The following is a 27,331-nucleotide window of genomic DNA, read 5'->3' as shown; positions in this document are numbered from 1 at the left end:
TGCTGTGCTAGAAAAGAAAAATTAATTAACTGAAACCTCCTTTTTTTTCTTGAAGAAATAACATTCAAATTTTATCAAAATACATTTTTTAACATTTCTATATTAATTTTTTTTTGAAAAAAATTGAAGAAAGAAATTTTGATTCGTTAATTTTTTTTTTTTTTTTTTTTTGTTGAGAATGTTATGAAATTGAAACGCAAATTAAGTCGAATACGAATACTATTTCCATAATTTGGAAAAACAAGAACAATTAAACAGAAGTGTGAGTGTTGTGAATGTAATTTAGTAATTTAATTAATGAGAGAAATGATGAAATTATGTTTTATGTTGTTGTAAGAAAAATTGCAAAAGCGATTGAAATTATTTCTACGAAACATCGATACATACAAAGTAACGAAATGGTGTAAAATGTAATAAGTTAAATTATTAAAATAATTCATTCAAAACAACTGAAACATTTACAACTACAAAGTAGTTGTCATTGTAATTTAGTAATTAAAATAATATTTTAAAAAGAAAAAAATGGGGAGGAAAAATGCATAAGGGAACAGGACAATGTAATGAGTAAATATCAGAAATATAAGAAATTTTAAGAAAAATTAGGAAACAAAAAAGGAAATCTAACCCGCTCTTAAATAAATTTGATAATTTGTGAAAAAATGTAATATTGAAATTAAGTTACACATTAATCTACATGATCAAAATTTATGATTACAGTCTCGAAACTCTGCAAATATATCAAACTGTAGATTTGAAAATAGGAGATAGAAGCTTTGTTCTTTCTTCATATGGCTAATAGTGGCGCAAAAAGGTGAAGGAGAGACGGAGAAAAAGTGATGGAAGACAAGAAAGAGAAGTAAACACTATGCGGGAAAAAGAGGAAAAGGACAAATGAGCGTAAATGACGCAATATGTCATCAAGGACAAACACAGGTGACAGATGTGTCACTTTTTTCCTTTTCATTCATTTCCTATAACGCTCTATTGAATATTTTATTTGCTGTCAAATGGACAGTTACTTTTTTGGATTAATAAATCATTTATTCATTCATGTAAACATGTAAGCTACATGGAAGAATTTCGAAATATTATTTTGAAATTTTAAAATGTTAAAATTTTCTTGAAAAACTGAATCTCAGAAGACATTTACGGAGGTCAATTTGGGAATAACATTTTAATTAGTATAAATTTGTAAAATTTTTATTAATTTTTTTTAAAATCATAAGCAATCTAAATGGGAATTAATGAATGCATAGGATAAATCAACGAGAAAATAATGATAACTAAAAAGCAAAAAGTATTTAGTAGCAAACAGAAAAAAATATTTAAAAGAAAATTGAGAATTTTATGGAACATTTATGCATTAAACGATTAAATTGATGCTATTATTTTAGGAACTTCTCAAAATTTAATCAGCTATACGCAAAATTTGTTCAGTTTTTTTTTTTTTTTTCAACTTATCAAGACGAAAAAAAAGCATTATAAATGATACATGATGATTAAAGATTATTCATTAGTTTTTTTTGAAACGATGAAAGTCGGTTTAGTGTGGTATTTTACTGTAATTGCTAATTGTGTTTCCATAAAATATGTTGAAGGTAAAATTATTTTATTCTTGTGACAATTTTCAGTATCACTTTTAGTATTAATTTCTTCGTATCTTTCTTTCAACTTTTTACAATAATTCTGACTGCTTCATTTTCACATTTTATTAAATTAAATCCGATTAATTATAATCTATTTTTAATTACTTTCAATCATCTATTTTAAAACTGTAATTTCATTACTTTCAATCTATAATTTGATCATTTAAAACATCGAACTTATTTTGAACTAGAATTTCATTATTATTAATCTAGAATTTATTTTCAACGCAGAATCTAAATATTTTCAGTCTTAAACTCAAATGATTATTGTTATAGTTTGATCGATTTGCTATTAAACCATTACAAATATAAGTGAGTTAGAATAAAGTGAACACGATATAAAATTAAGCGAAGAATTTCGTTTTTTCTCCTCAACTAAAAAAATTTTAAAAATATCAAAAAAAAAAAAGAAAGAAAGAAGAAAAAAAAACGACTGAAAGAATTGTATTCAAAATTATGCTAGCCAAAGTATACTTACATCTATTTACATTTACTATTTCCAAAAAAAAGAGGAAAGAGTAAATAATTAATTTTGAATTTTTTTTTTTTTTTATCAAATTAATCAATTTTAAGTAAATACCTTGGCATTTCATGGCAATCCTAATGCAAACACTGCAAACGCATACGATTATAGAGAAATAAGAAGGAAAGATTCCCGGTGATTTGCTTTTCTTTTTTTGCTCTTTTCTTACCTGTTACCCTTCCACACACCCCAAATTAATATGAAAAGAAAAAGAATGAGACGGATGACAAAATAGTTGACATATTGCTAATATTATTGAGACGGAAAGGGTTTTTTTATAGGAAAAGAGAAATTTTTCGAAGCATCGACAAAAGAAGTATCAGACATCAGCGTTACGATGAATTCATGGCTGACATGGTAGCATGTATCGCATTGTATTATATAAAGTAAAGTGATATAAAGTAACAGGGGAATTTAGAGTAATTGTTGGGAGTTGACTGAAAAAGAAAAATAGTTCTATTAGCAAACATTATCAATTAATTTTCTTGAATATGCTCGTGATTGTATGATGAGAACCAAAAAATAAAATAAAAAAAGAACAAATGAAATGAAATTTGAATTGAAAAATCATTTTTTCAAATTTTCAACGACATCCAGAAAAGACAAGAATTTTAAATTGGGGAATGTAGTTGAAATTCAAGATAAAAATTAGAAATCATTACCCTAAAACTATGCGAACATATAATACTATAATTGAGTATAATTATTAAAATAGTGATAATAAATAATAATAAATAAATAAATAAATAGTAATAATTAATAATAATAGTAGTAGTAAATAATAAAAGAACAAAATAATTTATATTTCGGTTGGAATATTTACAAAAGTTTTATTTTGCAACAAAAAGAGATAATACAAGAATACGTTATATTTGCTTTCCTTCAGATCATCAAACACAGTAAAGCGGTAGCATTAACGATCGGTTTATCAGCAACTGCCACAATTGTTATCATAGCGACCGCTGTTGCTGCAGGTGCTATTATACAATGCTCCTTATGCTATGATCAATTTATACCGGAAAGTGTAGTACTGTAATGAAAATAATTTGTTTTATGTACTGATATTTTTAATTCATCACTTTGGTACCTTTTATTTGTCCAGTTATCGATGATAACGATTGACCAGGAGCATTTAAGAGGGAACAGAATACTGACAACAGTTAGTAGACATCGACAAACAATCAATTATTATAGGTTTGAATACTTATCAGTTTGAATAATAATTATGAGGACTGCAATGATAAAATGATTATGACTGCAGTGAAAATGATTACAGTATCTAATTTCCGAGGGCAATACCAATAATACCATGATCTTTGATCATAACAACTTCACATATTCACTGGTATTTTACTACATTAGTTTCAAAGTTCAGAGTAAAAATTTTCCTTAATCCAAAAAGATTTTAAGTAATTTGAAATAACTGATCGTTATACAGTGAATTCCTGATATCATCAATTTCGATTATACTTTTCAGGTTTTGAGATAACTTTTTGGTAGGAAATAATTTAATCTCCTGACTTGTTTTTCTGTAGAGTACAGAGCAAAAAGCAAGGCAATGAATGAAGAGCGGAACATTCATTTTAAATTTTACCAATAAATAATTCCTATCTGTCTTCATAAGTTCTTCATCGAACCTTGTAAATGATTTTTGAAATAACCCTGTTGCTTAGTCGCTCAACAATAGACAATCTGTTGAATTGATTGAACGAATAGGAAAATGAATTATTGAAATAAATGTCCACTAAATTTTACTAGCATTGCGTAGTTAGTTTGACACTTTGATATATCTGAAATAGAATCGTCTAATTTTAAGCATCTTCCAACCTTTGTGAGACATAGTTTTTGTACTACTTACTTCCCTACATATCAACCGTATCATTTGGATTCAGGATGGCCACGTAAACATCAATTTGACCTATTTCGTTTAATTAAGACTTTCTTCATCAAACTATCGGAAAATATTAAATTCTGTTCCCACTTTTCCATTTTTCTTGTAAAAATAAATCGAATTTATGCGATATATATATCATGTTGAATGTGTTGAGAACAATAAAAGGTAAAAAACAACATTCAACTTTTTTGACAAATTTTTTACTTTTGCAAAAATATTACAAAGAGAGCAGAGTGGATAAGATACGAAACTACATGAACGTATACAAAAAAAAAAAAGGCGAAACTAAAAACGAGAGGAAAAAAGTAAAATTCATCTATGGATCACATTATATAAAAACTACACTGTTTAGAATAGTGATGTAATATTATATGATATTATAATATATCATATACCTTGGATTAGACCAGACATTTGGACACTAATCACATTCTTATAGTAATTTCCAATCAAAATTAATTTTACAACAAAAAACCCTCCATTTTCAATTTTCCTGTCAATATTATTAGATTATTATTAAGTCAGACATTATTAATATGCATATCTGATTCGCCATTTACTGATTTAAATCTCTAGATAATATTAGAAAACACTGACACTTTTTTTCATCGTTTTATTTTTACGTGATTTGAAATTTCAAATATCACACAGTATGAGGAAAAATGATTTATCTCCTTGAAACAGAAATAAAAAGCAAATGTCTGTTAAATTTCACACCTCTACCTTTCCTTAATCAACTTACTATCACACACAGTATAACAAATTTCATCTTCTATACAGAATGGAAAACAAAAAAAAAAGAAAAAAACAAACAAACAAAACAAAAAGAATTTGCTATACATATGCTAACTTCCTTCGGTAATAATAACAACAACAATATACTCGCATAAGCTGTAAGATTAGTTAGTATATCTGTGTGTGTGTGTGTGTGTACGTGCACGCGTGTGTACATGTATACATACGTGATAGAGACTGTGTATGTTTGTATACGTGTACGTGTAGTTGTATGTATACGTGCGTGTAATGCATTTGTATGATATTTACAAGACCGAGATGATGGTTGAAAGACATGCGAAAAAGGAGACATATACATATATATATAATATAATATTTGGAGGAGAAAAGGACTGATAATTGTGGGGAGGGCTAAACAGCAGGGTAATATTATTTATTAACCAGATGATAATAATGATAACTAAGACATAAAGAAGTTGATAATGAGGCGATAATTGATAAGGAAAGAAAAGAACTGATAGCAATAACGTTTATCTTCCTTTTTTCTCTCATTAATGACTTCATCATTTCATCAAAACAAAACGAAAAAAAGAAAGCATTTTACTAATTAACAGCATGTCATTTACACAAGTAAGCCGCTCATAATATCTTGAATTTTGATAAGAAAAAAAAGGAAGCAAGAAAAAAATCAAGTTTTGGAAAATTTTGATAATAGAAATGGATGAAGGAAAAAGAATGGCGGAAAACGCAATTTTTTTAGGAAAAAAATGAAATAATATATAGGCATGTATTTATTATAATTTGTTTTCGAAACAAAAAGGAGAAAGGAAGATTAAAAGAAATAAAGATATCAGCTGCAACATTTCTCGATTTTCTCTTTCTAATTTTGTTGAAATAATATGGAGATAAGCAATTATCATTAATATCTCCTCATAATTCAAAAATAATTCAACAGCTGTCGCATGTCATTCCTATTCATCTCAAAAAAAAGTGTTGAAAAAGAAGAAATTACCACAAAAAAAAAAAAAAAAAATGCTTTTGCTTGGACTAAATTATCGACGACGAAGTATATTCTATACATCACTGAATGCAAAGTCAAAAAAAAAGAGAAAACATGGTGGGCTTGTTTTTGAGTAAAATCTATAAATGATTAGAAATAATATGCTAGGAACATTATTAATTCGAAAAATTAGAAAATAATGAATATAAAGAAGTTATTACTCCTATTCTGTCTGTTTGACTTCTAAAGAGAGAAGGAGATGAAAGGATAATGAGAAAAAATGAAGCAAAAAAAAAAAAGAGGAGAAAAGCTCTGCTCGTTTCAAATTTTAAATGAAACTAAATAATTCTTGAATTCTTTCATAAAAAGAGAGTAGAAAAAAAAAAAAAAAAAAAAACAACTTATGCAACAATAAACAACTGAATTAAGATAAAATGGAACACAGCAAAAAATGAATAGCACAACAAAGTAAGAAATTTCGTCCAAATCTCTCTCCATATACAGCAGAAGAAAAAAGAGAAGAAAACTAGAATGAAAAATTCTTGATTTCATTTCTTGACATACTTCGTTCTTATCACTTATTTGAATAATAGAGAGAAATGGACAATGAAAAAGCATAGTAAGGTGATTGGATGTATGATAAACGATCGAATGCGAATCGATAAAAACTGCTTATACTTGGAAAAGATTTGTAAAAATAAAATTTTGATTAAAGTCAACATATCTGCATCAATCACAAAAAAAAAAAAAGCATATTTTTTGGAACAATTTTAACTCTCTCGAAAAAATTTTAGAAAATTTAAGATCAGAAGCAAGAAGATGAAGAAAAAAAGAAAAACTCTTTTATATATTCAATTTTATAGAATATATATTTTATATATTCAATTTTTTTAAAGCGACAACAAGGGCAAATAAAATTCTTGCAAATCTTTCCTTTCTTGTTCTTTCTCCAAAAAAAAAAAATAAAGAAAATCCTGGAAAAATAAAAATATTTGATGAAGACCTTTTCACATAACGGTAATCTATTCTTGATTCAGACGTCTCATCGCAACACACGCACATTACGATTATTTTTGAAATCGTAACAATGTAATTAATCGTTCGATGAGAAACCGAAACGATAAATGAAAGGAAAAAATTTGCAATAAAAAAGTTAGTTTATGAAACTGTAAAGAAAATGATAGTTGAGAATTTGTCAAAAGAAGAAAAGTAAAACGAGAAAATGAAGATTGCATTTATTAAGTTCTTATGATGCAATCATAGTAAGTCATATCGATATCTATCCATCAAGTTAATTTCAGGAGAAAATAAAACACAAAACTTTTATATATTGAAGTATTAAAGGAAGAAAGAATAAGGATGTAAAAAACGTGGGAGTTTTATTATTGAATGAGGAGTGAGAGAAAAAGTAAGGAATAAACAAAAACAAACAAACAAATTGTAATCAGAGAAATTGAAAAAAAAAAAAGAAAAATACATATATTGGTAACACACATATATAACTAGAGCTTTTTCTTCCTTTTGTTTACCTTAAATGTTAGTAATATCTGATACATGTGATGACGATGTGTTCTGATGAGAGTGTTAAATAACATGTAGAACAAACCGGAAGTGTTGATAGAAATCGCTGAATCGAAGAAACTAATCATTAATAATAATCGGAATTTTTCTTTCTTTTAAATCATTCCATTTCATCCATTAATCGTCGCATTTGACAGCAAAATTTCTTTTTTCTCCAAACATGCATTTGTTTTTCACAGGAGAATAAAAGCCGTATTGTACAAATTAAATGTATAAAAGTAATTAAATAGGATAAGAGAAAGAAGAGATAAGAAAATTTTCCTTTTCTATTAAACCGATTAAACTGATAGGATAGGATAGGAGACTAAGTATCACATAGGTATTCAAAAATATTTGAAAGAGAATTTGATACGAATTTAAGCTCAATTTGAAAAGCACTCTTCTAACACGAAAATTTTTTTTAAAAAAAAAAAAAGGAAAAAGAGAGAAAATAAGGGAAAAGCAAAGTCCAAACAAGTAGGGAGAGTTGTCAAAGATATAACAAAAAGCGAAGAGGAAGTGTGCTACAAAATGTTTAATAAAACTCATCAATTCAATTTCTCTTTATTTGCAGTTTCAAATCTTGATAAACTTTAAAGACTGGTATTATAACATAAAACAAAAAAAAGAAAAAAAAGAAAAGAAAAACAAAATGGGGATAAAAATACGAAGTCTATATCATATTCCCTTCCAATTTTTCTTTTACTTCATTTTCGTGAAATTTTTTGAAGGAATAGTAATCAAAAAATGAAATTTGGAAAGTATGTAGCATTTAAAAAATATATAAATATAAAATGAAGCACAGGAAAATGATCTTCTTTTCAGAATAAAGTTCAATTAATACACGAGGAAGTTTAAAATATTCCATTTCACTTGGATTTGAAACTCAAATTACGAAAACGCAACACAAATATCAAGCGTCAACTAAAAGAGTAAAAGACAATAGAGTACAGTGTACTATAATGTATACGCTAGGTATCACAAAAAGTATGTGGAAAAATATACAGCACGGCATGAAAGGATACAACATAATAACATGTACAATAGAGTTTGGAGCAGGAGTACGACGATCATGATTGAAAGAAAAAACAAAATTCCGCTCTTCATTTTTTTTTTGTTTTTGTTTTGTTGTTTTTTTTATTAACGGATGAAAAGCAGAGTAAACACGCTGTGTGAGATTAAATTGTACTACGACTACTACTTCTACTACTAGCGCCACTATATGTTGCAGTAGGATACTTAATCGTATATAATTACAATATTAAAATACATATTTATTTACATAAAAATACTTAAAAAAGAAACAGTAGGAGATGAAAACTTTTTAACAAACTCACAAATACTAATAAAAAAAAAAAAAAAAAACAATCATAATAGTAATACAACAACGAAATAATAGAACCGGAGAAACATATTTCAATTTGAGAAAAAAAAAAAAAAGAAAAAACGAATGAAAGGAAAGAACAAAATAGTGAAACTCTAAAATTACGTTATGATGCCTTTAAACTATTTCCGTTTAAATGAATTTTTAATGCAAGCAAGAAGAGAAACATAGGTCAGAAAAAAATGAAAATAAAAATCCTCAAATGATGGAGGAAATAAGAGGAAAAAGCAAAACATGCAACAGTACCACCGGGTCGGTTCTCATTGAAAGAATGTATAAAGAGACGTGTCTAGAGGAAACCAAATGTCGATTTTTAAGGGAAATTATAACGATTAAATAAATCTAAAATTGAAAAGCAAAAGCCAATCCACCCTCACATACAGGTGGGGGATGATGTAACAACCAGCTATAGATAAAACAGCTTAAATTTAGGCTACATGATGCGAACAAAAAGAAAATTATACAATTCAACTACTAAAACACTTAAAAATATCGTAGGTCAGTGGTCGTACCCAGGACTATTTTCCAAACGTAAGTAACAAAGGTGACTAAAGCAGCAACAAGACATGCAGTTTTTTCGGAAAAAATCTTGGACATGAAAATTACAGGAGTAGGAGAGGACCAGACCTGAATTGCTGTGATTTCTAAAGGAGGAAGAATAAAAAACCGCTAGAACAAAACAGATCTCAAAACGAGCAGCGTGCTATCACATATATCTCAAACAACAAATTTAAAAAAATCAATCATAACCAAAAAAATTCAAGTTCGAATTTGAGAAATGCGAATTTTTGATGCGGAACAAAAGGGAAGGATATATAAATGGTGAAGAAGGTAAAGAATGAGAGTGATTTTTGTTTTGCCCTGCTAACTGAATGCGACAACACTGAAATTTTAAAAATTAACTACTAACATATTTGAAATGGGTATTAACATTTAAAGGAACAACAAAAAAGGGACACTTATGAAACTTTTTTGGATAATGATGTCGATACCATAAAAAGTTTTAAATCCTTGCAGAATTCTAAAACAGATTCTTCCCACAAACACTCCATTTTCCTCTAAGAAAAACTTTATGGCCGTCAGCGCCACCAAGGATTTAAAAAAAAAAAAAAAAAAAAGATTTAAAAAAGCAAAAAAAGCGAAAAACAAAATCTCGATCACAAAACTTTTAGGACTTCTCATATTGAGTAAAAATATTTCAGAAACTTAAAAAATCAAAATTTACAGTTATAAAAAGAGCCCGAAAAGCGATTAATTTAACTATGAGAATCTTCTACTTCGAAGATACTTAATTGCTGTTGTGAACAAAACTTAGAGAGGAACGACGGAGCTTGGCGGCAACGGGAGAGAGAAAGAGAGTGGTGATGGGATGGTGTGACTAGTAATGGAACAATGACGATCAACGACCAAAACACTCTAATTACAATTGAATAAAACAAGCTAGCAATGAGGATAATGGTGATAACAAATCATTACCACGAAGAAATAGCTGGTGCCAGAAAATATTTCGTGCACACAAAGCATCAACAACAGTTTTTTCGAGTGAAAAAACATATCGTCAAGAATGAAGAAAAAATGCATCAACAAATATTATTCAGGCTTGGAACAGGGCTAACGAGCTTAAAACTGAATTCTCTATATTCAGCAAGTTCAAATTTTTCAGTCTGAAAAACTTTCCTTTCTTCATTTTGATTTCCTGTCTTCTGTTCTTCGTTTTTGATAGCAAAATTTGGCAACTTTTCGAAAATAAGAGGACAAAAATTCTTCTTTGAGCTTTAAACACGGACTTTCCTTTTTAACATATTCGATAACGGGCTATTGCGTTACTCGTTGTCCCGCCTGCTTACATAGTTATTTCGGACTGCCTGTTGTCGCCGCCCCTGCCGTCGTTGTGCCAGATGACTGATAACGATACAAGTAGAGGCGATAATCCTTGCTTGCCAATACTACGGAACCGTCTTCAACAAGTGCTACATCAAAGCACTGTGCGTGCTTCACTTTGCTCTCAAGTGCTGAGATCATGGTTCCATCCTGAAATAGTTCATCATTTAGGACAACAAAATTTGGTTGAAAAATACATTGTTCTCGATATTTCACCTGTTAGGTATATATTGAGGAAAGATCAACGTCTTATTCAAGGCTTAGTGAAAAACCTTTTTGATTATGAAGATAAATTTATGTGAGAAAAAAAAAAGTTAAATTACTTTAGTAGGCTACATAACCACGCTATTTTCTGAGATCTAGACTCATCACTAAAACTTTGAATCAATCTGACGAAGTTAATGGGTTTATTTTTGAAACATGACTGGTGGTGAACTCACTTGACTGAAGACGGTGAGATTGAAATTATTATGGTTATCTGCTACAACAACATCACCAGCATAATTTATACCCACACCAATAGGATAATTTGTAATACCTTCACCGCCAATCTGCCGAACAAATTGTCCATCGTAGTTGAATACCTGTAAAAAAACATCAACTAAAATAAATAAAATATGCCATTAAAATGCTATATTAAAAAGAGTTATTCCATTAGATTGTGACTGCTTGGAAGAATATGACTCAGCCATACTGACACTCATAATCTAGGGTCAAGAGAAACAAGGATTCGAAGTGAATTTCATATATTTTCTCGACCTCACGAACCATTATGCCGAACTTTCTTTCTCTCATTTTCATCCTTCTTATGACTCCACTATTTACTAAATATTCTCCATAAACTTTCCTTCCGTGTAAAATTCTTCCTAAACTTTTTGTGTTAACGCTAAATGAAATTAGCAGAATTGCGAAAAAGGTTGATCCATTAGCAATGTATTTAAGACTTTGCAAATTATAAAATGTCTTTTCTGACAACTGCACTTATTCAAAGCAGAACTATTACTACAATACTGAATGGTCCTCCAGTACACTGAAAACATTGAACACAAAAGCATGGAATAAATAACATTTCAGTTTAAACAAACCTTTATACAGTGCGCACGATTGTCCGAAATTAAGATTTCTTGCTTGTGGTTTGTACAAACTCCATTTGGAAATTCCAAATAACGCGAGCAACTGAACTTTTGCAGAATATTACCAAACATATCGAATATTATTACACGCATAACCTGAAATGTCATAGTAAATTTCGATTCAAATAAAACATTTAAAATTTAGGGAAATTAAAATCCAATTCTAAAATTTCTCTACTGGACTGAAAGAATTCGATCTGACTTGCGTTTGTGGACAAAACGAGAATTATCCATTACTGACTAAACATCTAATAGAGGAGGCTTATCCTTTATTAACTACAGTTACAGTTATCACCAATTCACAATAGTGATAATGAATCCTATCTTCCAAAAGAAGCACCTGATTCTCTTAACTTCAGTCTCGAGTCTCTGTTCTAAAATTATAGAATATTCTCAATTTAATTAATCAGTCCTATAAAGTCACCAATTCCAGTTCATCTGTCATTCAACACTGCTATTTTACTTATCAATTCTACCACTTTTTTTTCTTAATATTATCAATATTTCCAACACATGGAATGTACGTACTATTTCCCCTTCTATTGGTTTCTTTTAACTTTTTTTTTTTTGATTTACATACGAAAACAACTGAGTCATTTATATGAAAAAGCTACAACTGCGTTTGTTGCAATTATTTCAGCAAATAAAGATCGATCAGATAATTCTCCAAATATACATTAGTAATCAACAGCTAAAGACAACTGTTGGAAGAGGAACGATATGAACCTGTTGCTGGGACTGTGACTTTTAGAAAACTTCAGAAGTCACACGAATCTTGAAAAAAACTCAAAAGATCAAATTCCTTTACTTGAATTTTAGTTTCCTTAAGCGCCCTACGCAAACATATCAGAACTGATTACTATATAAAAAGAAATTTCATTTTGAATTAAATCATTATGCATCATACAATAAACCAAATAACTTAGAAACTGTGTATGAAATGTGCATTCTCACAAGTTTTGCTTGCCTGGTGACAGATTTATAACCTATTCAAATACTGAAATAGTAAATTTAAAAATGATGTGAGTTTGAATAAAATCCAACTTACTTTACATTCGATTACAATAATGCGTCCTTTACTATCAACGCAAACACCACGAGGATGCTGCAAAATGTTTGCTCCAAATTTGCGCAAGAATTGTCCGTATTGATTATAAATTTGTATCTGATGTGTTGGCGAACGTTCCGTTACGATAAAATCGCCGGTAAGACGATTTACCGCCACACTACAAATAATAAACGCATGACATAATAGGCTTAATGACCACTCATCGCATTTTCCTCGTAAATTAAAATACTAGAATTTCGAGAATTTAGCTATATGGTCCAGGTCATTAAATTTTGTTAAATTAGCGCTATATGATTAACATGTTTCCTACATGTATATATTCAAAAAAAAAATGATACATTGCTCATTTATGATATTTAAATTCGAATCTAAGAAGAACTATCTTACCAAATAAATGTTTTCAGAACAGACTCACCCTTCAACTGGACAATACGCCGCACAAATCTGACACAGAAAGCAACTCCCAGTCAAAGTTACATGAATAAAAACTCCAAACTCTTTTCTACTTGGATATCTTTTTTGCATACACCATTCTCTACTTATATTAAATATTAGCGTCAAAAAAGTTCGCAAAATAATATACGAACCGGTTGGGATAAAGCAGCTGGCCATCACGCTTACCACATTCCCCAAACTGAAATTTGAAACGACCTTCCTTATCGAATACCTGGATACGATGATTGTTAGTGTCCGCAACGATAATGTCATTTTGTGCATTTACCGCAACTCCGGATGGTTCCGTAAACTGAAAGAAATTTCTTCATTTTCTATCATTTCTCCTTAATTTATTTTAAAAGGGTACAATCAAACCACGATTTCAATTACGGATGAATGAATTATAACTCTGCTGGGATCCTAAGTTCCGTATCACTAGAGAGAAGAGTTTTCTGATATGCCGGAAACATAGAACTGGTATTTAGTGCTTCAAATCTATTTCTTAACAAACGGCGGCTGGAAATGACATGAATCCATGAAATAATAAAACCATCTGCTCATAAAAATGTAATGCATGTGATAAAATAAATTGAACACAAACCTGGACTTGACCTGAGACTAAAATCTGTAAAACTGTAAACTGTAGATATCTGTAAATAAAACTATAATAACCTGTCCTTCCATAACTCCGAATTCACCAAATTTGCAGTGATAAATCATCTTTTGTCTCTTGATCTGCGCTCGTGGTGGATAAAGATTGCTAATGCCCATGTTCTGCAAATGAATTAACAATTTTCAGCCCTGAAATCAACGAATGAAATTAAGAAGAAAACCCTAATTCTGCAAAACGTGAAAATCTGGATCCTGTTTTTGGCTAATAACATTTCTGTTCAACGGTACAGCCATCGCATAACCATACCGTACTGGTTCTACCGCAAATAAAATTTATCGACATCAAAAAAAAGGATTGTATTATGACAGTATATCAAATATAAGCCAACACTTCATTCATCAGTTCATTTCTATTTCTATGGAATTTTCAAAATGAAATCAGTCTGTAAACAAACCTTTTCAAGCTCTAAATCAGGTGACTCAGCAAGTTGCAAACCACTAGCTGGTTCAAGTCCCATACTCCACTTCTCATACTGATTACTAAAGCCATTATCAACTGTAACAAATGTTCCGAGACTTTGACTGGAGCCACCATATTCATTTTTCGGTCGTACCAAATTTGAATCAGAGAAATTATTGACAGGTAATGCACCGTTGGTTGCTGCTACTGATCGAGTCAACTGTCGACTGGCTGGTCGGCCAATTGGTGCCGGAGGCATTCCTGCATTTGCTGATGATATTGTTCCTTGAGGCCATTCCGATGCACCTCGAACGAGACCTGAAGTTGTCCGCAATTCCAGAAGTTAGCATTCAAACAGTATCGCAAAAGTATATTCCACAAGTACAAATGCTATTTGTGGAGGAAGATGATATGCATATAATTCTCCTTCTACGGTTTACTGGGACACATGCTGCACTTTATCCCAATTGGTCGTTAAATTTCCCATGATATTATTATACGATATTAGGTTTTTGTCATTCACTAAATATTTTCAGATTTCAGCGTTTCCAACTAATTCATTTGAGCACCTCACTAATAATTATTCGTTTCGTAATTGTGAATAAAAACCGGTAAGAAAAAACAGGAAAAAAAATTAAAACGCAGAAAAGGAAAAGCGGAAAACAATAAACACTATTTGACAGCGAAAGATGAAAAACAAGGATAGTAGTTTAATTCTGTTGCTTTCTATCAAAACAGTCATTTTACCTCTTCCTCTTATTACTGGGAAAAGAAGACCTCACATTTAAAATAAGTATAAATTTTTTAAAAGTTAAACTAGCTTTTGATAAAATCAAGCAATAATAAGCAGGTAACCAAATGTAATTTTTTTGATGTAAAAGAATTCACCAAATATGCTGAATTCATATATTCTTTTACACCACTTATTTTCATTCGTTGTTACTTTTTTACATTTATTGTATCAAATATGTTCAAATCAAAAATGATTAAATAGTTACCAAAAGAAGTACAGACGGAATGAGAGATTATAATTACAATAACTTAGATTCCAGTCAAAATCAATTAAATGCACAATAAAATTACGATAATATTAATTGGAGAGAAAATAAACGCACCCATAATACTAATAATTTGTTGACGAGCAACATTCGAGTTTAGCGGTGGAAAATCAAGTTCACATGTTGTTTGTAGAATATTATTACTATCCGGATTGAACGAAAAGTATACTTGTAGACGGGTATGCAAAAGTTGCTTGAAAACCATTACTTCTGTTGGTGCAGCATATTTAACAAGACGTGAAGTGAATTCAATTGTCTGTGCCAATTTTTCAGCCATCTGTTGCACCTAAGAATAGATTTTCGAAAAATCTCAAATTTCAAAATTTTTTACATTCAACAATTATTCTGGTTATTTAAATCCATTGTTCACTATGGTTTTACGTACCTTTACCTTAAACACTGAAGAAGTCATCACTAAAAAACATCAGTCATCATCAACATCTCTTAGTGATCACTATTTCCATCTTACACTACTACGCTAATCTCAAATACACTAAAATGACAAATATGTCAAACTTATAAACAAATATTTTTGTGTCTGTAGATATTGCCCCTCAATAAACCATGATATTCCTTCAGTGAAATTTTTTTCAAACTTGTCACATCCACTGTATCACTATCACCGAAAATATTTTTTTATGAGCTTCCAGAGGTGAAAAGGAAGAATGTGAAATTTAATTCCTTATTACATCTTATGCAAACATACCTTCTTGTCAATTACAGTGAGTTGCAACTGTTTAGCACCATAAGCGTTATCCAAATCCTTGATAATCTGTCGACGATTGTCTTCAATTATACGAATCAACGTTTGAGTTGCATCGTCCACATTCTGGTGAGCTCTGGTCAGTGAGCAACTTAAACGATTTTGTGCTGCATCAACCATCTAAAATTTTGTTTTTTGACAAAAATCAATGTGTATCAAGTTTTCAGTGTAAATAAAACCTTAGATTACAAAAAATTCCTCTTTCGCTCAATATTTTAAATATTGGAAACCGCTACTGGTTGGTTCACTTTCTCCAAAACCAACTTTACAAGAAAAAACCAAAGCATACTTTATAGGTTTCAAGAAGTTCAGAATGCTTCAGACGAGCATCCTGAACTAATGTTTCCATGATTGCCATCTGTTTGTCGGCCACATCACTGATTAATTCATACTGATGCGTCGGCTGTACATGATCGACCTGAGTACATTCCATGCATATTGCAAGGTTGCATGTTAAACAGAAATATCGCAATGGTTGTGAGCGATGCTAAAAGGGAATATAATTCAACACACTTACATAACAGTGATTCTTAACTCTATTCTAGTCGACTACAAATATCTCATTTTTTCGACCATTAAGCAAAAGTAGCCCGAGTGAAAAACGATGAAATGACAATAAGCTGTACATGATCGATCTGAGTATATTCCATGCATATAAATGCTTATAAATGATAATAAATTATATAATGATTATAAACTCTGACTATTCTCATTTTTTTCTAGAAAAAAAAAAAAAAAAAAAACTGAATTTATTCTTAGACTTCACAATATCTGATATTCATGTTAATAACGATGACACATAAACACTACTTGTATGCATTTGCAAGCATTTTTTTCAGCAAATGCAGCAGCGAGAGCAGCAGCATCCTCCTGAGATAACTGATCAACTCGATGTCCTTCGAAACAATGCATGTATTGATGAGCCAAAGTACAATTAGCACACAAAAAATGTGTACAATCTTGGCAAAATGCGCTTGCAAGTTCACCGCTTTTGCAACCCGTACATGATGAATTCTTATTACTGTTCTATAAAATGACATACGCTAACTGAAGCACAACAAACGATCTCCTTAAAGAATTTGCCGATCCAAAAAATCAAGCCAATAAAATCCAAAAACGATTTTAATGATGAAAACAAATAAAAACCTGATCGTATGAAGGTGGTTCAATCAATGGTGGTGAAGATGAAGTTGAACTTGGTGAGCCAAATATCAATCCTTTATCGTCGGCTAAATTTTGACGAGTCATAACACTTTCCAGTCCATAATCGGTTAACAAACTTTCTATGCCTGAAAATACAATGCACATCAATGTATTCTTTAAAAACGTCGTATGTTCCAAAGAAAACTTCAAACAAATTTCTGCGAAAAAAAAAAAAAAAAAAAAAAAAAATGCTGCCGCCCGCATCGAAACAAGTTTCGTCACAATCTAATCACCTTTTCAGGCAAAAATTTTTTGCTGACGTCAGTGGATCTCACAAAAATTTTTTCTTACAGCCGAAAACAATGTCGTATGTATATTCTTCACGTGATTGATGAAAGATAAGATCCTACTGCCCTCTTTCATCTTGCAATCAATCTCTGTTTTTTATTTTAACTTCATTCTTTCATTAAAATCCAACTTTCTAGGTTAAAGATGAAGAAAAATTTTCAAGCTAAAACAGTCTAAAACATCTAAAAAAAAAGAAGTCTAAAACATCCCTTAGATTAAAGAAAGAGCACAGTAAAACCAAAGAATAATTCTTCCTATTTATAGCCTTTAAATACTGCTTACCAAGGTTTTTCTTATCTAAAAAAAAAAAATGAGATGTCAGGATGCTTTCGAATGTCATGTAGAAATCACACTTATCAATGTGTTTTTTTTTTTTTTTTTTATTTCTCCGATAAAGAAAAATGCTATTAATCGTTGTTCTGTCGTGTTCAGAAGAGTTTCGTATGATTGGAAGGAAAAACCAGCAACGTTTGGTATATCAGTGCAACGAGAAGCTGTTAATGATCTTTATTTCTTCCTTTCTTCCTTCTTCCCTAATTACAACTCCTTTTTTCTTTTCAGCACTTTTTTCATTTTCATTACCTCGATACCTAGCTGTTTCTCATTCCTTTTTCGAAAAACATCTAATCCTTGTGATTCAGAATTAAAAAATTCTGATTCAGAATATCCGGTGGATATGTACGCAATTAAAGATTGGATATTTGGTACCGGACAGTAATGAATAAAACAAACAGTTTGGGATCATGAAATATAATATGCTTTACCAAGCTGTATTGACAACTGTGTTTCAACGCGACATTGTGGACATACGATTTTTTCCGCACAGTTATCATCCATTTGCCGTTCCAGGCATGATTTGCAAAAACTGTGAAAACAAGCAAGAACCTTTGGCTCACGATAAGGTTCCAAACATAGCGGACACTTTACCACCTGCAACATCTATAATCATCCAAATTATATGCAATGTTTACATCACTTGCAACTCAAGCAGAAAACCATGTAATTATTTATAGGAATAAGCACTAGGTGCTTGTCCCTCAACCTGTCGAATATTCCCTTTATCTAATTTTAATAAACCAAACTGAATTACTCAAATACAAGCTGCCTATTATGCCTATTCAACAATCGAATTAACTCATCTAATTACTTCAGTGGATAAAAACTTTCACTTTTTCAAATCAAATAGTTTGATACTACGTCTCAAACAAGTGGAACTCACTTGCATAATTACTTAACACGAATTTAATAAATCATTATCTTATTTAACTTCTTTCAACAACTCGACGTCAACTTAACGACGTCAATTAGTTATTTTCTAGGAATCAAATACCTGATTTACTTATTAAATTCCAAATGACAAATGCCCAGCTAATCAATTACATATTTCCCAGTAAAACTCGAAATTTCACACTGAATTAAATATAAGATTTTCTTAACGGAAGACAAAAGTTATATAAATATTAACGACAAAAATTCCTAACATGATGCTTTTCAGTCCACAAATCCACGATTTAATACATCATGTTCCCATTTTTTGGTCTTCCAAATTTTTTCCTTATATTCATACAATCTATACTTGTACAAGTTCCAATCAGAAATAATAGCATAATTATAAGAATTAAACAGTCAATTTCCTACTGGATCAATCATTCGCTCTATCTGGTATATCTTCGAAAAAAAAAGTGCTTCCAACGTTATATTTACTAATTTGAATTCATAAAAGATTAAAATATATTCCACTTGTTCTTTAGTATTATAAAAACGAAATGAAACATATATATTCACGACTCATCAGAATTTGAAAGATCATTTGAGTTCAAGAATGCATGACCTATAAAAACCATTTCAGCTTCATTTTCAGAGTTCAATCTTCTATCGTTACATCGGTTACATCAGTCCAAATTCATGAATGAATTCTATAGGCCTACAATGTTTCACTACAATATTTAGCCTTCAAATACCACAGCAAATATTTCGAGTCTGTAAACATTCACTTTCCTATTCTGTTGATGGCTTTTATTTTAAAGGACACAATTTGCATGTAAATCATTACTTATGAATATGTAGGTAAATAATAGATGTGAAAATCTATATAAACAATTCTCCATTAGTACCAGGAAAATTTTCAAAAAATTATTGGAAAATTATACCTTCTATAATTACACTTTTTGTTCTTTACTTATGCCAACTGAGAATTTAAAACTATACGAATTATTTCCAATAAAACGATCAACTGTTTCATGGATTTGTAGCTTCAGCAAACGATGCAAAAACTTATCTGATGGATATAAAATAAAGGAATAAAATTCATTCTGATCAAATCAATTCAAATGTGTCTTCATGCCTTTGATGTTTACCGATGTATCAATGTATGCCACTGATACATTGGAACTATAAACACCATATATTAACATACTTCCCCTTAAAATTTCTTGCCCTTTTCTCGAAATATTCCTACCATTTACCTAAATATCTCTAATGTAACTAATAACTTCTGACGTTTATACATGACATCAAATACTTCGACGTCATTTAATATTACACTATTGACACACACTATTCTTTCTCTATAACACAGAAAAAAGAAAAACTTTTTTCCTTCGTAACTCATTATTTATTACTGAAAACAAAAATCACTACTTCGCCTTTTGATCTTAACTGAATAATCCTCTTTGCATAAATATAAATTCGTATGCATTATTACTAAGTTTTTTTAAAAATTACAAATATATAGTACTTTGACCTATCAAAAAGAACGAAAAATTGTACATTCCAAAGTTGCTGAAATAATAACCTATCAAAATAAGATTAACATTACTACCACCTTAATGATTAAATTCGAACGATTAAATTGTGTAGATGCAATATACGATGTATTATATACAAATATTTTCCTATTTGAATTAGCTTCCAAGTTCAAGTTAACAGAAAAAAATTAATAAAAAGCAGTAAAATAAAAAAAATGTCCATCATTTTGAATATATAAAATTTCCCAGTTAACATAAACTATTTTTTCATATACTATTTTTCCGGCATTCATGTTCCGTTTTTCCAGCTTTTCCGGACATATGATAAGCCATGTTAATATTTCCAAGTGTATAACACAATATGGGCAATTCCAAAAATCTAACAGTTACAAAAAAGAAAAAATGCCCAATCGAATTTCCAATTCTCAATTATGCCATCTCATTTCTTTATCTGTTTTATTTCTTCCTACTAAGTGGAAACAATCGTTTCGAAATACAGTTACTGAAGATTTAAGCATGTTGCAACATTATAATCCTACCAGAAAATTTAAAAAAAAAAAAAGAAAGGGAAGGCAAAGGAATACCTGTTCATTAAGTGGTGGAGGTGTGGGCGCAAGACCAAATGATCCAGTAAGTGTTGGCTCGCACATACCTGAAAAAAAGAAAATTCCAAAAGTTTTTATTTAATAATACTTACATAATTTTAAAAATTGAATTTTTTAAATTATTTTATCACAGAATTTTCTGAGTACAATTTTTTGTTTCGTATGCTCGTTTTCATTTACTCCTACTTTTAAATAAAACAAAAAAAAAGGTTAATTTATATGCATAGGTTACTTGTATATATATGTATATGTATACTATAAAATTCAGATTTAAACATATTTTCAGGACTTGATACCTGAGAGAAGCTAAGTTGTGGTAATAATAATAATAATAGTAACAAAAATAAAAATGGTAGCAGCAACAACAGTAGTAGTAGTAAGAACACAAGTAATAGTAGTACCAGTAGCAGCAGTAACAGCACCAACAAATCCTACTCATTCGATGGAATATGATAATTCTGGGTTGAGAAAGGGGAATTGTTCGCGGTGAAAACCCTCCTCTCCATCCCCCTTTTTGCCCGATGCTATAAGATGATGAATAATGGATGGTAATGATGGTAATTAATTAATCAACCAGTGATAATAATGAACAATAATGGTAAACATTAACTAATTAATTATTCAAAAATAATAACAATAATTTTTCAATTATAATTAATTGATTAATAACAAATAAAGCAATTTAGTTCAAATAAGCTTTTCAATTTTTTTTTTTCATTAACTACATTATTGTTATTATTATTAATGTCAATATTTTCCCTCTTCATGATATAACATTGAAAGTACTAAAATTAAAGGAAATTTCCTATAATAATTGATGAAATGTCGAGAAAAATAAAATATTCATTTTTGAGCAATTTACAAAGTAATCAACGATAAGCTGAAAAATTCTGCATTAAAATTGACATTAGCCTACGAAAGAATTTTGGGAAGACCCAAGAAAGAATAAAAGAGAGAGGTAAGGCGAGAGAGAAAGAAAGAAAGAGAAAAGGGAAAACTAAAATCGAGATCAATTCCTTCTAAAAAAAAGAAAAAAACAGCTCAAATGAGTATGTATTAGGAAAAAAATGGAAACTCTTTTGCATTTGCATTTTTTCAGATACACAGAAATTGAATTTTGCCTATTTCGTTGTTTTTGGAGAAACTATAATTTATTGTGGAAAGGTAGCAATAAAGTTAATTTAGATTAGATTAATTTAAGTTAAACAAAATTAAACTTTCACTCTTTTCTCGTTCGAAAGTTCAGTAAAAAAAAAATGCTTTCTTTTTTTTGCCATCTCCTTGAAATTAAAACCATTGTTTATTGTCCAATTATGAAGAAAATAATGGAAATTTAAGATGACACGACAAAAAATCGTTCCGTTGACAAATAGAATGAAAAATGAGAAATATACAGATGAATAAATAAAACAAATATATTTATTTGGATGAATGAAAAATACTTAAATGTTCAAAAGAAAATATTAGCTGAATGAAAAGCATAAGAAATAATTACATTTAAATCAAACGTGAAAAGAAATTCACGTAGTTTCATGAAAATATATTATAAAAATAAGAAGTGAAACTAATATAATTATTAACAGTAAATTAAAAAAACAAAAATGAGAAAAGAATTTTCAATTTCCTTCTTCCCACTTATCACAGAATTATGCAACTTAATAATAACAATAATAATAAATAATTAAAAAACAATGTCGTAAAACAGCTATAAATAATAAAACAAAAAAGAGTAATAATAAATAAATAATAGTTGAGAGTAAGAAATAAAAATAGCGATGATAATAAGAAAAAATAAATAGTGATAACAAAATAAAAATAATTTAAACCAATTTACGAAGTAACTAACAAAAATTAATCAATCAAAATGATTAATGACTTATTTGTTTGCCTAATTGTTGTCGTTCATATGTACCAATTCTGCTTCATCCTTTCAACACTATTTTCTAACGCAATTGAATGATGGAAATAACAACAGGAATTAGTTCATCCAAAATTATACGAAACTGTTAATATTATATTCCCTCAAATTGTTTTCATTAAATGAAAATGATAATTGACATAGTTTATATTTAGTAATACTTTAAATTTAATGCAGCATTTCACAAGCACTAAAATTGTTATCCATCTCTGTCCATTGGAATTATTTAATTGCATTGCATTTACTACTAATACTTTCCATTATTAACTTACTTTTATCATTATTATTATTACTATCGTTATTGTAATTACTAACATTTGTATACTTTGTCGTCATCAAGATCACCCTGGTCGCCAATTTCAATTTTCTTCTTCCTTTCTTTCCTCTTTTCTCTCTCTCTTTCCCTCCCTTACTCTTTGACCAATGCTTTCCACATATATATATATATGAACAATAAATATTTTGTGCCAATTTTCATATGAAAGCACAAATAACATCCCTAATCTTTCCCACTAATTTACCCTCCTTCTCCGCAATAACCAACCCTTTCGCATTACTCTACCCTACCCTAACCTAACATTATTAAACGATGAGTAGATAGTTTACTATTTGCCCTGATCCATAACCAGCCATCAATTTAGCAATGTAATCAAAATAAATTGAAATTTAAAATGTGATTTATCACTAATTAGTCAAAATGATTCCATCAGAATACTAACACTGTTATTTTTTTCATAAACAAAACGAGCTGCTTATTATTCTTTGTAGTTTTATTGTCATCAATTATCACTGTTTACTATTTCATGTCAAATCTTCTCCTCACTCTCATACATACATATTCATATTGGTCAGCACTAATTACTAAATGTTATTTCCTTTCATCACAAGCATACTGTTATCATAGTGTACTGTTAACACTGAGTGATATGTTTCCATCTACTGTTTATGTATGTATTATGTATCAATGTAATTGAATAATACATGCCAGTCAGTATATATACTCTACTATCCATCCATCTATCTGTCAATAAATGAGGTATGATGACGCAATCAATATACGAAGAGTTCGAAGATCATCAAACAATCCAATAACAAAAGACTAGAAAGCGATTAAACAAGCAGGACAACAACGTACACAACAACGCGGGGAACGGGGGCCACGGTGTATGTATATGTATATATATACATGTATGTGAGTGTATGTGTGTATGTGTATGTATGTGAAAAGAGGATGGAAGGCGACTCACTCACATTACTTGTTTACTCTTTTTCATCATATATCCCCGAGAGGAACAAACTTCAAAATATATTTGATGCATTATAAATTTACTACTGCCAACAGCAACCAAACCACTCTTTAACGAGCAAATAACTTACACAAAACTTTCCTGTACGCATGTGTCCATCTGTATGTATATGTATACGTATATATGTGTGTATGTATGTATGTGTATGTGTTTAGGATGCATATATATCAGAAATGAATAAATAAATAAATATACATTCATATACAATACATGTTGTAAGTTAAAATTTTAATTTATATGATGAAGTACGAAGAAAGCATAAACAACCACATCCAAAAGGCATACTTCACTTTTCGCAGCTTATTTTACTCACTACACATACATACACACACATGCATACACACACACATGGGTACGGTAATGGTTAATGATCTTTAGATTGCGGGAAATTTGTGTCCCAAAAGCTTCTATCACCAATAAATGATAATCTGTTTACTTATTTTTACTACTTCTTCATTTGCTAACTTTAATACTCTCTTTTTCTTTTTTTTTATTGATTAGAAAACAGGTTATTATAACCAACAAAAAATAGCAGAATAAATGAATTGCTTTATATGTATAGAAAGGAAAGAAAAAAAAATAAGGGATAGATTCCTGGATGTATCTTTCTTATAACATTGAAAAAAATAAAGATAAAAACAAAGATATGATAACTTGATGAAAGACAACAAATTAGTTGAAAAAAAAAAAAAAAACGGATACAATAAATAAATGAAGCATGCATAGTTTGATCTTTTTTTAAATTTAAATCACTTGAATCATCAAATCATAGTTCTGCTAATTTGGATTAAATAATTTTATCAAATAACATTTCCAATTCTGCATAAAAAAGGAATGATAATTACAGCCCTTTAAATAAATAATAAAAAAAAAATCAAATCAATTACGTCTAACCAGCAAAACTATATCCTCTCTTCCCTCCCTCCCTTCTTTCTCTATTCATCCGATATCCTTTAGATCATTCGAACTTTGAAAAAAATTAGCAAACAAAACTTTCACAACTAAAATTATAAAGAATGTAAATATAGTAATAGTTGAAAAAACACAATCTTTCATTCTTTCTCTCCCTCCCTCTCTCTTTCTCTCTCTCTCTCTCTCATTTATCATTCAAATTGTAAGGACAAACACGATGAAAAATACAAAAATTGATTGTTTAACTAAGCAAATATTTGTTCAAATATAAATTCAGAATAACTCGAAAATGTGAAGAAAAAAAGTTCGTTCTTTTCAAAATTTTGCAAATTTATAGAATATTCGAAAATGAAAATTGAAAAGAAATATTACTTTGTTAAGAAAAGTAATCATAACTAATTATATTTATGCAATGAATAAATCGAAATTTTCAAATAAATTCACATTAAAATTTTGTTTTTTCTTTGCAAGAAATCAAATAAATACTAATGGATTGTAAACTCGAATCAATAAAAAAAAACTAAATTATGGAATTTTTATTTAATATTCATATGATACATAATGATAATATAACTCAAATAGATGTGAAAAAAAATGAAAAGAAAATAAAATAAATAAACCAATTATAATCATTCCTTAAGGAAAAAAAAAAAAACCAAAACAAAACCAATTATCATTAAATTTTTTTGTTAGAAAAAAAGAGGAAATGATGCTAAATTAAACTACTTTTCCTTTTTATTTTTTATTTGTTTAATCTTTTCAAGAGATCTTCTTGTAATTCCAAAAGTTTAAAACTATTAAAAATAATAATGAAATGATATGGCAAAAAAAGACTAAAAAAGAAATGAAACAGAAAAAAAAGTGTCATTTATATTATGTCATTAAAAATACACCTTAGAGGGATAAGACTGCACATTTATCAATTTGAAATTTTCGTGAACACATAAAAAAAAAAAACTGTAAAATTTGACAGATTCTCGATTTAAGCAACTCCTAAAAGCTATTTTAATTTATTCTTACATTTTGTTACAAAAAAGAGAACACGAATTCATCAGTCATTTTCTCTTTTATTATTAACAATTTCTTTTTCCTTTATCTTTCAATAAAATTTTCCTATCTCAGCTAATGTTACACTATTATAAGCTATAAAAATTAATTGTACCATTAATTTCATTCACCAATGCATCATATTTTTAATGTGACAATAGGCTCATTAGCTAATCCACAAATTACCTCTTTTAATTCCATTTGTTTCTTTATGCTAATGTTTGATCAAAAATTCATTTTTGTTTCTTCTCTCTTTTTCCCTCCCCTCCACATTCTCTCTTTCTCTTTCAGGAGAATATTTGATCAATTTTGATTAAATCAAAACTTCCATATTTTTAGAGAGAGAAAAAAAAAAAAAAAAAACATGGAACAAAATGAAAAAGGTAAAATTTCTTATTCATCTTATTTTCAGAAATTTTCCAATCCGGAAATTCGCAATCAGTGTAATGTAATTCTTCGAGTTCTGAATCATATAAAAAAAAAAACGCAAAAAGAAAATTTCCTTCACTAATACATTTCTGGAATCATTAAATAATGCAACGAATCGTCGCATAAACTAACTTTTCATCCTTATATTGCAAATCCTGATTCCGTTCCTGAATCCGATCCTGATTTATCAGTAACACCGTATTAACCTAATATTTCCTTTTTTCCCCTACCTAATACTGCTACTACTATTGCTGCTAATTCATGAATAAATACTTCCTAAGAGAAAAAAAAGTTTTGCTGAATTGAAATTACATACCTGTAACACAAGGTATTGGACGAGCCATTGAGGCGAGTAGTTGGCTGAAAGGATCGGTTGTAGCATCGGAGCCCGTCGAGCTTGTCCCCAACGACCCCGATTCGCTCATCTTTCTCCCTCTGAAAAAACAATGTTAACATCATATCACAAATAATTATACATAATCCACACGTTACACGCCGTTACACGTCATTTAATATCATTCATCAGTTCACGTACGTACTGAGCAAAAAAAAAAAAAAATCTGAGAAGCAAAATGTTAACAAAAAAAAATTGATCAATTTTTTTTCTTCTTTTCATGCATTCCTGCTATATTTTATTCATATTTTGACCAAGAAAATAAGCCATAATACTAATTACTAATAGTTATTTCATTCATCTGTTAACTTTTCTCAAAATCAATCAT

General features: G+C 29.4%; 2 protein-coding genes across 4 annotated transcripts; one reads left to right on the top strand and one right to left on the bottom strand.

The window, feature by feature from the left end:
- Nucleotides 1–1,531: 1,531 nt before the first annotated feature.
- Bm1153 (Uncharacterized protein) lies at nucleotides 1,532–3,205 on the top strand (the record flags this gene model as incomplete). Its single annotated transcript, XM_043076604.1, has 4 exons — nucleotides 1,532–1,598; nucleotides 2,220–2,304; nucleotides 2,451–2,526; nucleotides 3,056–3,205. 4 exons carry the CDS (start codon nucleotides 1,532–1,534, stop codon nucleotides 3,203–3,205), a joined length of 378 nt encoding a protein of 125 aa, XP_042932538.1.
- Nucleotides 3,206–10,593: 7,388 nt separating this feature from the next.
- Bma-ncl-1 (B-box type zinc-finger protein ncl-1, putative) lies at nucleotides 10,594–27,034 on the bottom strand (the record flags this gene model as incomplete). 3 transcript variants are annotated; one of them, XM_043076602.1, is made up of 15 exons in its annotated part: nucleotides 10,594–10,773; nucleotides 11,064–11,207; nucleotides 11,709–11,852; nucleotides 12,805–12,982; nucleotides 13,413–13,570; nucleotides 13,933–14,034; nucleotides 14,328–14,650; nucleotides 15,448–15,676; nucleotides 16,097–16,273; nucleotides 16,443–16,640; nucleotides 16,964–17,179; nucleotides 17,300–17,442; nucleotides 18,409–18,574; nucleotides 20,976–21,043; nucleotides 26,926–27,034. In XM_043076602.1, the coding sequence occupies 15 exons, from the start codon at nucleotides 27,032–27,034 to the stop codon at nucleotides 10,594–10,596; spliced, it is 2,535 nt and encodes an 844-aa protein (XP_042932536.1). The 3 variants fall into 3 exon arrangements, with proteins under 3 accessions (XP_042932536.1, XP_042932537.1, XP_001893127.2); XM_043076603.1 differs by lacking the exon at nucleotides 26,926–27,034 and having other exon boundaries at nucleotides 20,976–21,041; XM_001893092.2 differs by lacking the exons at nucleotides 20,976–21,043; nucleotides 26,926–27,034 and having other exon boundaries at nucleotides 18,409–18,481.
- Between the last annotated feature and the right edge of the window lie 297 nt (nucleotides 27,035–27,331).

This window comes from Brugia malayi (assembly GCF_000002995.4).
Source record: "Brugia malayi strain FR3 genome assembly, contig: Bm_v4_Chr1_scaffold_001, whole genome shotgun sequence".
In the NCBI taxonomy this organism is placed as follows: Eukaryota; Metazoa; Nematoda; class Chromadorea; order Rhabditida; family Onchocercidae; genus Brugia; species Brugia malayi.
This window is presented reverse-complemented; position numbering and strand designations above follow the sequence as displayed.